Source organism: Megalops cyprinoides, chromosome 6 (genome assembly GCF_013368585.1).
Source record: "Megalops cyprinoides isolate fMegCyp1 chromosome 6, fMegCyp1.pri, whole genome shotgun sequence".
NCBI lineage: Eukaryota > Metazoa > Chordata > Actinopteri > Elopiformes > Megalopidae > Megalops > Megalops cyprinoides.
The window spans coordinates 15,981,589-15,999,022 of NC_050588.1; the positions used below are offsets into that span (position 1 = coordinate 15,981,589).

The window sequence follows — 17,434 nt, forward strand, 5'->3', positions numbered from 1 at the left end:
ACCCATCATTCTGGTAACAGTGATGACTGGGGTGTCACTACAGCACATGCCTCCGGCTGGTTCAAAAACTGGAACTGCAATTCAGCTGAGTATGAATTTACATAAAACTACACGAAGGCATCAAAAATGTGTGAGAGACATATCGTTATCATATCAGCATTGTGAGTCAGACCCAGGTTCCTGGCTGGAGAAACAAGGTTGATGCCAAACTGGGTTTTGGCTACTTTTGACCTCTAAGGTACTAGAGGATCACATTTTCAACACTCAAGACTGCTCATGGTTTATGCATATAATTGCAAGAAGGCAATTTGAGAGACATGGAGCCAGTTTGGGCTGGCCAAGTAAGGTCCATGCACAATCTCTGGGAAACCTGTGCAGCATCATACTACATCCTATCCATTTGCCTCAGCACTTAGGGGCTGTGCATTAGAGAACAAAATTTCTCTTTTGGCAACTTATATTTTAAAATATTTTAGGGAATTGGGAATTACATGTAAGAATGCCCATTGTGTTAATTAATTTTATGTGGGAGGGGCTTTCTTTTTAAATCTTTTTGACATATTTCATTTAAGGCTATTGTCTTGGTCATGAGCACAAGCATATTTGTCACCCTTATGTGACAACTGCAAAGATCCAGAGAGTCGAGGTAACAGCTCTGCCTGATGACATCATCAATCTGATGCCAATGAAACAATGTAAGTGTATGTACAGCAAGAAGGGAATGCTCTCCTGTGATGCATTTAGCCACAGTCTAGGATGGTACTGATAGAGTGGCCAGATTGTCCGTAACAGTCCAGCTCAGGCTGTCGGAGAGCGGAAGAGGAGGAGGAGGAGGAGGAGGAGGAGGAGAAGGGGTGTGGGCATCTAGATGACCTCGCTGTTATTTCGTATCGCGCAGCACAGCACCATGCTGAAGATCATGCCGATGATCTGGGGAGGCAAGAGGATACAGACCATCATTAAAAATCCCCATCCTGGCTGTCTCTCACCTCTCAGCCCATAAACACACAGTGTGATTTTAGCTCTGTGTGAGTCCTGAGGGCTGATAAATGTTTACCATGATTGCTGTTGAAACAGTTGTGCATGCACATATAAACGATACATCACCATACACAGCATGGCTGTATGCTATAATATGCCAAGGCGATGTGAGCCAAAGTAACTGATTCTGATCTCAAAAAGCCACAGCCCAATTAATAGAAAAGATCACAAGCGGCAGAGGGGAGAACCTGACCGTTAACTTCCTCCACTGTTTATTTGTGCAACTCACAGCTGCATCCTGAGGTGGCAACACATACTGTGCCCTCCTGATATCATACCTCACATGCTGTGTCAAACCTAAATCCAGTTACTTCTAAGAAAGGCACTGGCACAGGGTGGCAGGAACACTCGCTGGAGTGCACTCACGTTAGCCAAAACAAAGGCTCCAGTCTGAACTGCTTGTGGCGATACCAATGTGCCAAAGATAGGATGTTGATAAGAGCAAGGACAGGACGTGCTGTAAACCTGAGGTTTTATTGCATATGTCTGATAAACTGTTTTATCAAAATGAACTGCAGCAAATTACTAAGAAAAACATTCCTGTGCTTTACCTACTACTTAGCAATAGTAGTGGTGAATATGTTGCATAAAGGTGCGTAGTACATAACATATTTAACTAAATATATTACATATATTACTGTATTAGATGTTAGACATACAAACATACATATGTTGCGCACACACACACACACACACACACACACACATATTATATGTGTGTATCTCAATCCCATACAATATATTTGGTTTTTTTATATTGATTTGGTACATTTCTGCCCTCTCAAAACAACTAACACAGGTGTCTTAACTCTTAATTCTTGCAAAACTAACAGTACATTTTCACTGCTTTCACACAAATTATAAAATCAAACACAATTTTTACCAGGGGTCGTGAACAAAACTCTATATTTAAGTTCAAAATTTAAGTACATTTGGTCTGATGTTACATTAAGATGCTCAATTTTCATCATACCCATGTCAGCAGGGTTAGAAAAGTGGCCAGCTCAGAAAGTGTTAATTGCTAGCCTAATCACTCCACAATCAGCATATCATTATGCATAAAGTAATTGTTCACTACAGTGTTCACAAACATGTTTCGTGGCTGCGAGTCATGCATTCTCATATTGCTTCTTACATGTGTTTCCTCAACAAACACATGTCACACAGGATACAGCCCTCCTGAAATCAAACTTATGTAAAGAAATATGTGTAAAAATATATATATTTTTCACTATTTCCAAAATTGTGATTAAATAAGATGTTCTACATCAAGAAAATTACGAATAACATCTAAAATTTCATCACACATATAACAGAACACAAACATTTGTCTGTGTGATACAGATCCATACCATTGCTCCTGCAATCCCGATCCCCACATAACCAATGATGTGGAGCTTGCTGTTGAAAAACTCCTCTATGGCCTCATCACAGTACTGGAAACACAGACATAGTATAAGGCACACTTAATACAGCTTCTGGGAGCTTCCAGGTTTCTGTGGCATGTGCATCTTACATAATAAATTCATTTTCACAAAGGCTTTTTTCCCCAATGGAAAGTATAAGAATATTAATATACAGCAATAACTGATCTTGGACAGAAAATGATACAGTACTATACAGCATTTGCCTTTGAGTATCCCTTAAAGGAGCAGCTTGCAGAGGGGTCACAAAGTGGCGCCAAACTATGATGAAAGGGACCACAGAGACCTCACTTCCACATTGTCAGGTTGGAGAAGTGAAACTTTGTATTGCACATTCCTCTCAAAACTATACACTTTGTGTGATCTAGTATGTATCATGATTCACATACTCCACTTTGCTTGCAAAGAAATAAACACATAAACCCACATCCACATCGACAGCTTATCGTGTTAATTGCCTTGTGATTGACACGTATATATACACGTTTTTGTACGTTTGTACAAGTGCATATTTCATTGTTAGTGTGCACATTTCAGTTTTAACAGAACAATTCAGGGGCCACAAGTGACACAAATAACATTAAAATAAGGCAGTCACACCACTTAACTCTGGCCGTACATTGCAGCAGCCTAAAAAGAGAAAAGGAAGAGATAGGGCACAAGGGGGCACTTTACCTTACTGCTGCCAGTGGCTGTGGGGCAGGAGGACTGATCCTTACAACAGTCCAGCTACAGTGGGGCAGAAGTACAGAAAGGGAGAATTACCACTCTGGAGGAGACAAAAACTGTCCTTCACCCCAAAATTTCTTCGTGGGATGAACAGAGGTTAGCACAGTAGACGTATTTTTGTGTGGGGGAAAAAAGGTGGTGCAAATAATGTACAAATATTTCTTTACAATAGACAAAGGATGAATGCAATTTAAATGTAATATAATTATCTTAATCCTTCAATAAATGTTATAACCATGTAATTTTATTAATGTTTTGGTAATGTTTCATTAAAATGCTGTTCATTCCATAACGTTTGATTTAAGCTCTTCAGATACAGGCTTTTGAATGAGGTTCCATGATGAATCACAGGCCCACCGAGTGATACAGTGACACCCTGGACCATTTACAAATTAGTGGAATGCGTTTCTGCAAGTGCAACTGTGCTGTGGTAAACTCACCATGTCGTGGTAGATAGATGCTATGGTGCTGTTGCCATTGGAATCATTATAGAACTGTTTGACTTCTGTAATGATCTGGAACAGAAAAAAAGAGAGATTGATGTGAGAAAGAACAATGCGATTAGAAAGAAACACATATCAAACAGCCTAAGGATGGCGTGAACATTGGTGATTATTCCCAATGCAAGAGAGGCCAATGACCTAGTGCCACTGTTTCAGGCCCCTAGCCAACATATAACATTTTCACTGTGTTGCTGTGATGTTGTGGCAACATCATGACAATGTGCCCTGTTTAAAGAATGTTGATATTTTGGGTCAGCACACACGGTGTGTGCAAGTTGCTATTCTCCACCTTGCATGGCTTAGTGTTTGTGCTAAGTAGATGTGACCATTCGCTTTTGGGCATAGAATAGCACAAACGCTCACAGCGCAGCAGTATTGAAATGATCCTACATCATGACACCAATGTGCAGAACGCAAAGAGTTATCTCTGGGTACAACAAGAACACCTGATGGGGCTATTATCAGCAAAAAATCATAGTAATTACACTAGAGTAGTAATATAGTAGAAATATTTTGTTTTTTATTTATTTTTTCTTGATTTCCATTCTAAATATAAACAGACATTTTTTATTTTTATGTACTATTGTGTTGCATTAGCATCTATTTAAATTATATATATAATAACTATTCCATGCATCCCTGCTGTGACCCAAAAAATGGGGCTTACCTGTATTCTCATTCTGTGCTGTGAGATACAGTACATGTTGTTTATAAATAATGATGCACTCTGATGCTGGGGCAAAGGTTCTACTAAAGACAGCATAACAGGGAGGCTAATTGGCCAGTGCACAGACACACCTGTGTCAATCCTCACCTCATTAAACAGGTAATTCCAGCCCGCATGTACTTTGACCATCTATGCCATAAAAATATAAAAACTGATTCGGACACACCCTTTTTAGAGCAGCACTATGGATCAGCACCTGCCGTTTAGAGCTGCATTTCCATTACTTAAACAGTAATCTGGGTCCTTCTAGTTTACCTTGTCTTTGTTTAAGAACCCAAACACTCCAGCAGCAACCTCAGCACCAAAGATGATCAGGAGGCATGCAAAGAACTGAAAAAAGAAGGGAGGGAAGAGGACAGAGAGAGAGAGAAAGAGAGACATGGATGTCACTTCAAACACTGCACAGCTCACAATTACTGTGAAGGACTGGATTGCCATTGCCATCCTTTGTTTGGAAGCAGCCTCTGTGGGGGGGGCAGCGCGCTCTTAACTCACCGATCCCAGGAGACACTGTGATTCCCGGACAGCCCCACAGCACCCAAAGAAGCCCACCAGCATCATGAGTGCCCCTGCACCAATCAGGATGTACACACCTGTGGACAGAGAGGGACAGGCAGAAGCCCATTCAAAGTCCATTTCTAATTGTCTGAAGAGTAAATTATTAAAAGCACAGAAATTCTCTTCTGGCCAAATTTATTTTTAATGGGCTCATTAATAATGCATGTGATTCTCAGTGAATGGTGTCCTCTGATCTGTGCTTCACATGTTGGGTGGCTAATTTTAACTTTAGTCAAAGGTTAGACTATTACGTTTATGACCTCAAATGTCACATGGACACTTTCAGAAACGAAAATGGTACAAGACCCAAACTGCTGTATCACAAAAAAAGGCAAAACAGGAATTCTACTCATTCTCATGTCTTAAAAAAGTGTAATTACCTCAAAGGGTAAGCTATACTGCCACTGCACTTCAGTAAAACAACAGAAGAGGGCAGCATCAGAGCACAGCCAGCTGTAAGATCAGGACGGTCACTGGAAATATTCTGATTAACAAAATTTCCCAACACTGTTTTCAGTTGCGGTTTGACACAGGTGACAGAGGCCAAACCAAGTTTCGTTTTAACTTTGGGGGAATTCTGACAGCGTTAAAACACACTGTACTTCACACAGAGGTGTTTCCCCTTTATTGTCACATGAGCCCGGTGTCAGAGCATCATTCACCCAAAATCCCCATGGTTGTTCTGAATAACTCACAAATACGGTTATAACATCCCAGATGAAAATGACAGGAGAAAGTACCACATCTCATGGAATGGCTACTGTCTGTCACAAGCACTCGAAAGAATGTGAACCAGATAGCTGTAGTTATAGTATTGGAAGATAATATACACAATTCATGAATGGGAACTACACAGCTTTGCCATAATGGAAACTAAAATAATAAATGAACTGTGAAGCACTAACAAATCCTCTTATCTACAGCTGCAATACGCATATTAATTATGCGTATTATTAACAATTATTATTAAGCCATTGACAGGCTTTTCCGGTCCAAGTCATGATTCCTCCATCTAAGCAGTTCTGAGAATTGCAACGTTTGCTAGCGCACCAGTCAGCACATAGCACTGTAAAAAGGTTACTGCAACATTGTGTAAATAACATCACCACAGTCGTAATCAACAATGTCACATCAACACTAACAGAATGTAAGGTGTCAAAACGTGACAAAGCTTGATGAAAGCTCAAGGTGAAACAAGCAATGCTGGGTCTGTATTAAACGCATTAAATCTAATTTACCCTTGCCATTGACACTGTAATTTAAGGAGGGAATGAAGGATGGTAAACAGCACAATCTTATTGTCCTCTTCAGTTAGTATGGGTTCCATGACAAGGAAAATAGTTGGAAAGAGTGATCATTTTGAATAGGGAATTTACATGTCCAAAAGTTACCAAACTACATTGTGCTTCTCCATTATCAAGCACACCAAAATGAAGGACAGTTTTGCTACCATGCTTTTATCATGTCACCTCAAACAGAGATGCTTCGCCTGGAGTCTGCCATAAAATATGTAAAGCAACCTAGTTTAGTGGCAACTGAACAACCCTGTGTCACTTCAATGGGCGTTTTTCAGGTGAGACCTATTTGCACTCTGGGTCCCGATAACAGTGGCAGTTGGTGATAAAAGGCACCGTTCAGTTAATTTCACAGACGTTTATCAACCATGAAAAAGCATGTGGAAGCACCAGAGCATCAATTGTTGAACCTGGAGTCATTTTTGGATCTGCTGGGTCTGACTAACTGTGTTATATGTGTTATATATTTACATTTATATTGTACCAAAATGGTTGATTTACAGCCCAACAGTACAGCTGACCCAAAGCATTCCTCTCAGACATGAGGGGGAGGGAGGTTTTGGCAAACAATACAATACAAGGTACATAGAATGGACAGAGCTGCATGGAGTAGGAGGGGCAAAAAGGAAGAGTACACAGACTATGATGGAACATGTCTTTATAACATAACATCAGTGAAAATCACCTGTTGGCCTGGAAGCCCTGAGTGGCGTGATTCAGAAACCAGACAGTGCCTGTATCTACTCAGCGCTGAGTTACACATGGGCTGGGAGGTTTAGAAATATCCAAATATAATGCAAATGTGTATGGGAGCTACACTTTGATAATAAAGTCAGTCTAAATGAGATACTCAGAGAATGTTTTACTCAGCATTATCGAGCTACTTAAAGGACATGCTGGGCTGATCTCCGAATCAGTAATTCCCCCAGATAATAATTTAAGTTCTATCTTCTCTAGAAGAACACTACATTTTTTTAAAAAAAAAGTAAAGTTTTAAATCAGCCCCAGGGGAGAGACAGGGGCCTTCCAAGGCTAGCTTCTCGATGAGTGTTACGTCCAAAATTACCCTTTGCCAAGTGCCTTTTCAACCACTAACACTGACTATAAGCCTTTTGCATTTCCACACTGATGTGTGATCACAGCGCACAGTGCTGTTGTTTTTCATGGAAAGGATTTGATTGCTGCTCGGGGCCTGAAAGAACTGAGCTCCGAGAGCATGGCAGAGGGGTGGGATTACAGCCGTGACAAAGAAAGGGCACTGAATGGAAGGCATCATTCTGCCGGTTGCACAACACCGCTGCAGTGGTGAGATCATCGTGCTCCCAGGGCACCTGGATCTTCGCTCCCATTTTAAAGAGAAGAACATGAAGCAAGGAGAGTGCCAAAGTGGCCCTCCTCCTCCTCCTCCTCCTCCTCCCAAATGCAATGTACTTTAATTACTCTGCACTGGAAGGCTCCTCCTCATTGCTGCTGTGTGCACGTGCCGCGGGGCCGGGATGCCAACCTTAATGCCGCCACACAGGGACACTCATTTTGTCTGGTGTGAGGACGACCAGGCAGAAGCGTTATAGACACAATGCAGAGCCACTTTTCCTCCCTCCTTTCAGCACCACAGTGACTCGGAAGCGGAAGAAAGGCGAGATGCTCAATGATGCTGCTACAGAGCAACCGCGGTAAAATGTCTCATCCTGCCATTAACTGCAAAGTGAATCAGAGAACAACGTTTGGGTGCAGTGGTTACAGCACCGGCATCCACACCTGAGGGCCATTGGTTCCAGTCTCAGCTATGGCCCTGCACACAACAAGGTTACCTTCGCTTTGTTGAGCATCCAGGATCATGAGCAGGTTACAGAAGATAAAAAGGCAAATACATAATGGTGACAAAAGAGCTCCATTTGATTCCTGATTGGAACAGTTTGAAGGCCCAAAGCAATCACTCTGCGTTCAAGTGAGAACAGCACAGCCCCCTTTCGGACAGGGCATGCAAATAGCCAGGTAGTGACAGTGCAGCAAAAAAAAAAAAAAACATGTCACCATTTTCCTTCCATGTTTCCGTTTTGTCACATTGCTGCTATTCAGTAAAGCGTTTCATAATTAAAATACCGAGAGGGAAAAACCAAAGCAGGACACAGCAGAGGCCGCCTCGCATCACCGTCTCGCAGCTGCGAACCCTGCCAGCCCCTGATAATATTTATCACGTTTCCTTAGCGACCAAGGAGATTTATATTCCCGCATTAATCCTGGCCCTGTCGTGGGACATCTTCCCGCGAGCTCCTTGACATATGGGTATGCGCTACACTCTGCATTCACACGTTCACATTCCCGTCTTACAGTCCTCACAGTGACTCACAGTCTCAGCGGCCAACAGACAGAGGCGTTGGTAATAACAGTGCATGACAGCTGATAAGGACAACATGGGAAGCTGGACGGTTTGGGAGACAGAACAGTCCGGATTTGTCAGCACCATCTAGACTCAGCCAATGTTCCCAAGAATGTTCCAGAAGCTGGGGTGTGATTCAGATTGTTGGACAGTGCCCCCTGTGCTTTAAAGCAGGGACTAATGTTTTGAGGAGCTCTCACATCCGACTGTTAAGTTTCCATAAACCATAAACACACAAATTCAAGCTATCAGTCAGCAGCAAGCTATGTTCTGGATGAAAGCCTGCAGTGGGTGTTGGCAGAAGCACTTCCTGGTATGTGGGAAATATGTTTAAAGTATGCGTCATCTATGGTCTATACATAACCGCAGGGCTGTAAAAACGTGTCATCCTTCCAAAAACCAACACAAGTGGGAACTACTAAGCATTCCGTTAGCTCTGTACACAATTCTCATCCCCTCCTTATTTTTACACGTACTTTCTAACAAACCCATGTATTTAATCAGTGTACCTTAGGGTCAGACGGTAGATGTAATTGTCTTGTAGCGTTTAATATTGCTCTCTCTGACTTGCTAAATTGCCCACTGCTCAACCCCATACATTTAGCGTGGCGTTAAGCCAAGCACTCACCTTACCAACGTGGGTCCAGCTAATGCAAAGCACCTGTCCACTGTATGGATTTGCCATAGTCTGCTGTTCATCTCATTTTCCTGCAGGTAGTCATCCCAAACCAAAGCTACTGAAGTCACCCTGCAGTATCAACTCCCCCAAATTGGCTTTCTGCTTTTCTAAACAAAAAAGGTGCTTCAATTGACCACTTAAAGACTGAAGCTGTGTTAAGTGAGAGTTCTTTTCCCTTATCTCGTTAACGCTAACAACCAACACAATCTCAGAGCACAGGACACAGAGCAAGCCCCAAGACCCTACTGAGATTAATTTGTTTCTCAGAGGGAGAATCCAGCCCACATGGCTTGGGGACTGGTGTGGTCTTGACAGCATTCATTGCTTTTGTTCAGAGATTGTGGAAAAAAAGTCCCTGTCCTGATTTGAAGCAACTTCCACGTGCGTGCACTCAACCAGAACATATTAGATGGTCTTTGAGCGCAGAGGGCTCTTCTGGGAAATAAGTCTTCGTAATTACCAAGAATCCATCAGAGGCTCACCTCATTAATCATTTATGAAGCCCGCATTAGGCGGACAACTGGACACTGTTGTAAGGGGTGTTGAAAATATTCACACTCGTAAGGCATCATGAAACAAGTGATTTATTGTTATTTATATAGCCTATCTCTAGTACCTGCACTTAAGCAGGAATACTTTAATACCTTCCAGCCAAGTTATTTGGTCCAGGGAATGCATTCAACAAAGATGTATAATAAAAAACGTTTTGGACTGCAGTTCTCAGAGATTCAGCAACCATTATGTTTCTCTTCCTTTCCCTGTGTGGTTCTCCAAGCATTAAACTGGTTAATGAATCTTGAGGAGATGTATCTAGGAGATATATCATAGATCAAATATTTGATCATCGTTTTACAATTATTTATTTTATCTATCATAGAAGGTGGCATAAATTCCTTTGATCGTACAAACAGGTGGTCTGCCAAAAACACTCCCACACTGCAGCCTTATACCTGGAACTCTGATTCAGCTCTGTTGGTGTTCTTTGCTGGCACCTCGATGCGGGACAGATACACTCACCCAGAAAGAAGGTCTCAGGGCCCCCCTCATTCAGCAGTGGCACGACGACAGGATCAAATCGCAGCCACAACCCCACCGCCAACACCAGAGATCCCACCAGCTGGAAAGGGACAGGGACAGTGCTGTTATTGGTGCCAACCAAAAAAAAAAAAAAAAAACAAAGTTCAAACATCAAACAAAAATGGATTCAAGGATTTGGTTACAAGTACAACACTGTGTGACAAATGACAGACTGTGAACACTTGAACATTACTGCTTCCTGCTTTCCTGGGTCTAACATGAAACTGACCTAATAAGGCTAGTGATGTGGTGTAGTAGTTAGAACATCGAGTTTGGACTGGGGACTGGCTTTACACCCTTGAGTGACGCACTGCAACACACTTACTCCAGTACTAAAGCAGCTTGAGTACAGAATGTGTTACATAAAACCTACTGTAAGCACTGTCAGCCGCCTTGTTTGAGGGTGTCTGCAGCATAGACAACAGTAATAATGCTATGTTCCTTCCACTGCAGGCAGAACGACCCCCGTAAAAATGTTTCCAGGAAAGCGGCAGACGTGGTAGTGTGTTTACACTGCAGTGAGGTGCTCTTCGTCTCCGTCTTGGTAGTATGCCATTTCTTGCGTTAGGGTGAAGAATGGCTTTTCCAAATCCCAAGAGCACCAGTGGTTTGCCATCCAAAACTGTGAACCAGCCTGACGGCGCACACCTCGAGTCCAGTACGGCAATCATTCATCGGCCTCCTGTTTACATGCTTCCCTGACATGGCAGACTCTGGGTTATAAACAAGCCATCAGCAGCATCATGTCTCACAGTGACTGCCACACAATGTTATCGCACACACTAGCAACCCCCGCTGCCTTTACCAAGTTCCACAAGGGTCTTCATGGAAATTACTACTACGGAGGGTCCAACCTGAGTTAAACTTACATGTGCATTCACATAATGCAATGTCAACGTCCTCGATATAATGGTATAGGAGATAATTAAGGCTTTTTTCGGGTGAGTGTTATTATTGAGAGAAAAATAAATGAGGTAGAAGTGTTCTGTAATACATTAGTAATGCTTCTCCTTTTTCTTTCTATCCCTTCCAGAGACATTATTTATTGTGACACTGACAAACCCAGCCAGATTTCAGAACTGAGAGAAGTCTGCGTGTCTGAATCAGGACAGATGAAGTTTCAAAGGCCAATCATGGCTGTGCTGCATGAACACTCGGACATTCACATCGCAACTATGCTAACAGCAATATATTCTTGTGCGTGCCTCTGTGTGTGTGTGTGTGTGTGTGTGTGAGTGTTTGTGTGTATGTGTGTGTGTGTGTGTGTGTGTGTGTGTGTGTGTGTGCGTGCACGTTTCCATCAGGTGATCCTGGCATGGCATGACAGGTTTCTGTCACATGACTGCCCTTTCATCCTGCTCCATGCCATTCCCCATCAGAGAGGATTTGGGACTGCACTTTCAAACTATATGGTGTGTGTCATCATCTCTCAGTTTCAGCATCAGGCTATACAGGTCTGATCCTGAATCAGAACAAAATAATTAATGCATAATGGTTGAGGTTAGGATTATAGTGTGGGTCAGCTGATCTAAGATCTACTGTAAAGAGCAGAAAGCACCTGTAGCTACTAACTGAATGCTGGCATTGGCCCCTGGCATTATCTTACATTAGACTACTTAACTGTCCTCCATTGAGGACATTTTTTTCCACACCTTGTACAGAAATACAATAACACAGGCACTCTCATCATTACAGTACAACACATTTTCAACCCAATACAGTTTCAACCCAAAGGTGCAGCACAATGGGACTTCCTTAGCTGTCCCTGGGACCCAGTAAGTACCCTGGCCTGCCCCCACTGCTGACACACAACACTAACTCTCTCACTCCTCATTCAGGACAAAGGCTTGCGGTACCCTGCCTGGGTTACACTGTCGGAGCAGAACCACCTTGAGGACCAGATCAAGTGGAGAGAGGTTGTGTGGTTACCTCGCCCCAGAAAGCAGGGTTTCAATTTCCTTGTGGGTGGAGAGGGTGGGGTTCTCCTCATGTTTCAGCAAAGCAGCATCATGAGCAATTTGAGTGCCTAATTAATAGAGTGATTTGATAATGGAATTTTTGAACCAGAATCAAGTATTAATAGTTTAGAAAGTATCATTCCACACTGAATGGGACAAGAGAGTCAGACAAGGAATCAGACAAGCAAGTCTGAGCCCTAGATGGGGTACTGCTGTTGAACCCTTTAGAGGTGTAGCTAATGTGCACTGCTTCACTAAATGCAATACCTAGCCATATGAGAGGATAATATGTAAATGTCCCTGAAGAGGGGCATCTGTAAAGCAAATCATCCGAAATGATGAAATGTGAGAGGTGGCTTGCGCTGCAGCTCTCAAAGCCGGGAAAGAGCTTTGTTAGACCACTGGAATGAACATAAAAATCGTATCAAATTTCTTTTTACTTTCTGAATGTTGCTCCGAGCTCACTCATATAAAAAAAAAAAAAAACCAATGGCGCGCTGCACCGTTTCCGTCTGGACTGCCCACAGACACAAATCGGTGTGCATTCCCCACCTGGCCGTGGGCAGGTGGCGTCACGACGCCGTATGGTCTTGCAGACGGAGCGGGGAGGCTAGAGTGCACCACTGCAGGTATGCAGGAAATGTAACAGCAAACTGCAGCCCAGCTCCATTTCACCGCACTTTGATGTGTCAAGGTGAGCTAAAACAGCAGCTAAAGCGGGGGACTGAGAATTCTCTAACAGTCTTTGGCCCAATTACTGTACACTCTTCTTTTAAAAGAAGAACAAAAAAAGGCCCGTGGAAAGAGGTCAGAAGGTTCTTTTAAGGTTTTAAAATTAAGCTGAAACATTTAAGGAATGCACTGCAGCTGTGGACAGCCATGTGTGACTATGAAACTCACAGGAAAATCCAAGTGACAAATCCTCTCACTGCACTGTCAAAGTGAGGGGAACTCCTGAATTCACAGAAGCACACAAATCTGTGAAGACTGGCCTCATTCAAAACCCTGTTGTGAACAGTGTGGATTCTGTGAACAAGATATAAATACTTTTAAGTAGTGAGGGAAAAAAGAGAGCCATTAATCATTATTTAGAGAGAAAAAACAGATACACACTTGCACATCTTTGAAGGATTTGCCCAGTGTGGCTTTGTGTGTTGTAATGAGGTTAGAAATTATTGTAATAAGCTGCAGAATGATGATGCGTACTTTGAACCCTTGTATATTGGAAAACATGTTATTTTTAGCTAGTCTTACTGTATTGTTCTACTTCAATGTTTTAATATGTGTTGGGCATAAATATACAGTTAAGTCTGTATTATTTGAATGTATTTGAAGGCTGTGTAAACAGGATTCTGAGCAATGACTTTCCTCATCTGACAGCAAATTAAAGGGGATTCCTGCAAGAGAATTTAGACTGCATCTAGATATCTGACCATGTGCACTCAAAACCTTTTTTTCAGTCACTGGAGTGCCTTGTAATAATAAATGGCACAATGTGATACCAGACCCGATGGTGCTTTCTTTGCTGACAAGAACACCTCATTGAATGGAAAGTTTAGAAACTTCACAGCATGTGTGTGTGAAGGCAGTGAAGGAGATGAATGTAAGGATGAGGAGACAGACAGACACAGATGGTTTGGTGCTTACCCCCACAGCCCAGAAGGACCCAACAGGCCTGTTTCACTACTACCTGACCCTTGTGGGGGTAGCCTTTGTGCTGTCTGTCATGATGGAGGCCTTCAAACCACTGTTTCTGGCCCTGTAGCGCTCCACTAAAGAGTTACATGATTTCATTACTTCTGTTGATTGCTCCCACAGTAGCTCCAGCAGAGCGCTCCCACATACAGTCTAGTAAATTATTTATATATTTTCAAGTCTTAATGCATTATTTTTTTTCCAAATGTGTGTTGACAGAGACAAAAAAATGTTTGTTTAAACTTTCCATAAACATGCCTCATGGCTAAAATACCAAAAACAGCCCATGGTATTTTTTAAATAAACCAAACACGTCAACACAGAAGATACCTTCAGGGTTTAATGGATTTATAAATGGCCGATGTAAATATTGACTGTATCATTTTATGCAAGTATATTTAGGTTATTAAGACTGAAATATTGAGGACTTATGTGTGCCTATCACAAGGAAAGTATGTCTATTCTGAGATTAAAACAGGCAATACTTTATGCATCAACACTGAATTCATACAGGGGAATTCAGCGTGAGGTTGAATGTTTACAATGAAACGCATGACATTTGCACAGTGCTTCTGAAAAGGCATGCTAATCCAGATGCTGATCCGGAGACAGGCGCATTTTCTATATCTGTGCGTGAGACTATGCAAATCATTAGGAATGTAACATGGTAGGGATGCATGTATGATTTGAATAAAACATAACATCTGACCTTCAAGTGGAGCATTTCTGAAATACCCACCAACCATGGTGTATCAGCAGGAATACTGAATGTTGCATACTCGCAGGCATGTCTCATTACTGTGGATGCAGCCCGGCAAAAGGCTAAATTGACTACACAGCACTTAACACAGTAAAAATTGTAAACCATCACCCAGCCTGTCATATTTTCATGTAAACTATACTTTCCCTTGGGAAACATGACAGGGATTAGGCCTTAGGGACTCAGCTAATGATGGCGGTGAGAAGAAAAATCTGTCGGAACGCACTGCAAGCCAAGGCCATCTGATAACACAGAGACACAGGGTTCTGTGTGTGCTTGACGAACATGCCTTGTGACCAAAATATTGCAGGCTCAAGCCCAAGGTGGGGCAAAGCTACTGTACCTTTGACCAATCTTAATCTGTATAGAACAGCAGGAGCTTTACACCCTTAAGTGACTCCATTGGCAACTCTCTGCTTCTTCCAGACTAAGCAGGGCCAAGCACACCATCTCCCCATTATTCTCCCTCTCTCTCTCTGCTCTGTCCTTCTCTAATATTATAATATTATAATATTTCTCAATATTTCCTTATAACTCTGTATGTTACCTCAACTGCTCCAGTAAAATGACTCCATAATGTTTGGGAAGAGGTTAAAGCTGTCGGTCATAAAAGCTTGCCCAGATCAGGGTGTCTATTAAGCAAATAAACAATGATGGTTACAATAGTGATATTTTGTAAACGCTCTGCAAGTGGGTTTGCGGTTACAAAATGACGAGACATTCCATCTCAGCTGTTGTATTTACCCTGAAACAGTACTATCTTTGACAAATATAAATGTGTCTCAAACATTTGCAGACTGGCACACTTGGAGAAAGTATACTGTGACATCAGCAAGGAATTAACATACAGTTTTAACTGTTTTAAGTCAAAAGTGCCCTTTTAGGCAGATCTAAATCGTGTGGGAAAGTGTAAATAGCCAAATAAAACCAAACAAAAATATTTAAACACAGTGGTAGGCTACACGGTAGTGGAAAGAGAAGTGTCTGTGCCCTCTTCCTAGCACATCTTACTGGTTCTTTAGAAGCTGGTAGTGCAACCCTGTAACAGTTTTTGCGGTTAGCTGAAGACGGCTTTCGCAAGGAGCTAGGGAGTATAAATACACCCGGCGTGGGTATGTTTTATTGTCAGTCAAGTTTGAAACAAATAGGCGAAATAAAACCAGCAGCTTCAACCAATTCGTTGCGAGTTTGCTGCTCATCAGCTTCCCTACTTTGAAGTTGCATCATGTAGATTCCGCTTAAGATAGTACACTACCGAACTTAGAGGTAGTGCATCTTGGAGAACACAAAAAAGAGCGACATTGTGGACTGTCAACAATTTTGATACCTTCGGGCAATTTATAGGGCTATTTCTGTTAGTTTTTCCCAGTGCTACCGCGTATTCGGATATAATTGTCAGTGCAAAGTAGTGTAATGAGACGCAGTGGATAATTAAGAGAAAAACACTGAGCCAGCTATGTCAGCTATCAAGCTATCTATTGTGGGTGCCGCATGTTACAATGCAACTGCATATATCATGTTCATGTGATCTTAAAATGATAATGGCCTAATATTTTACTAAAATAGAAGAACCCCACAATTGACTGTGATCGCACAGGTGCTTTACCCATTTCACGAGTAGCATGAAGCGAAAAGGGAAATGATGCTATCTTCGTCAGGTAGTTTCGCAGACTTCACAGATCAACGCAGCCTTGCTTTGGTAAACAAGTTTTATAAGAACCAATGGGAGCTGACTTTTCTCAGAAAAACCTGATTTAAGCTCAGATAGTAGCCTTCAACCTGTCACGCTTTCCGCAGTGGAAGGGTTACCATAATAAAGCGTATCGCAGATTTGACTCAAAAGAAAATATAGTGGTTGTTAAGATGATCAAGCCAATGCAAGATGAATAAAATATTTGTAAAGTTATGATAGGCATTGATTACACGTTGAGGGTAAAACCTTTGAACTATGCGGATAGGTTGTCTAAAAGCATTAACAATGCTCATGAATGGCAGGTCGATACGCAGGTAACGTTAGGCTGGTTAATAGCACCGGTTGTCACTTACCCAGAATATAAAGTTGAATATGAAAAGAAGATATTTGACACATTTCATTCCACCTTGAACCTTGCTCATTTTTGCTCTTTTCACTTAACTCTTCCTTTTTTCCTTAAAAAAATCCGTTGATTATGTGCCCGTTTCAGGTGTTCACAACCCCAAAACGCAGCTAAGCTCTGCAAATGAAACTCTTTCGGAGGTTCATCTGTGTATCCAAAGACCGCCCATTTTAAAAGCATAACGGACACGCCAGGGGGCGTTCCGGACATCATTTGGAAAGCGCATCTCTGAGTCATGTGGACATTCCAATAATATTAATTTATAGATCGTTAAAAAACTGTATTCAAAGAGCAAATCAATAGTGAACTTTTTCCCGACACAGTGTTTGTCCAGAAACAATATCGTTAGAAATCAGTGAATGCTGGCTACATTACTAACTGTACGCAATTAATGCACGTACGTTCTACATTGATTACAGTGAGTTTATTAGATGTTTCTTTGTCTAAGCAATTATACATAAAGGGGTACGCTACAATTTCAACCGCTGACTGGGTTCTGTGCCACTGAGAAA

At 42.0% G+C, this 17,434-nt stretch overlaps 1 protein-coding gene across 1 annotated transcript; it reads right to left on the reverse strand.

The window, feature by feature from the left end:
* Positions 1-533: 533 nt before the first annotated feature.
* LOC118778877 (tetraspanin-2-like) lies at positions 534-17,009 on the reverse strand. The gene is made up of 8 exons (XM_036530657.1): positions 16,873-17,009; positions 10,354-10,453; positions 4,920-5,017; positions 4,680-4,754; positions 3,635-3,709; positions 3,141-3,194; positions 2,394-2,477; positions 534-930 (listed from the first exon to the last, which is right to left on the reverse strand). The coding sequence occupies exons 1-8, from the start codon at positions 16,939-16,941 to the stop codon at positions 865-867; spliced, it is 621 nt and encodes a 206-aa protein (XP_036386550.1). The 5' UTR covers positions 16,942-17,009; the 3' UTR covers positions 534-864.
* Between the last annotated feature and the right edge of the window lie 425 nt (positions 17,010-17,434).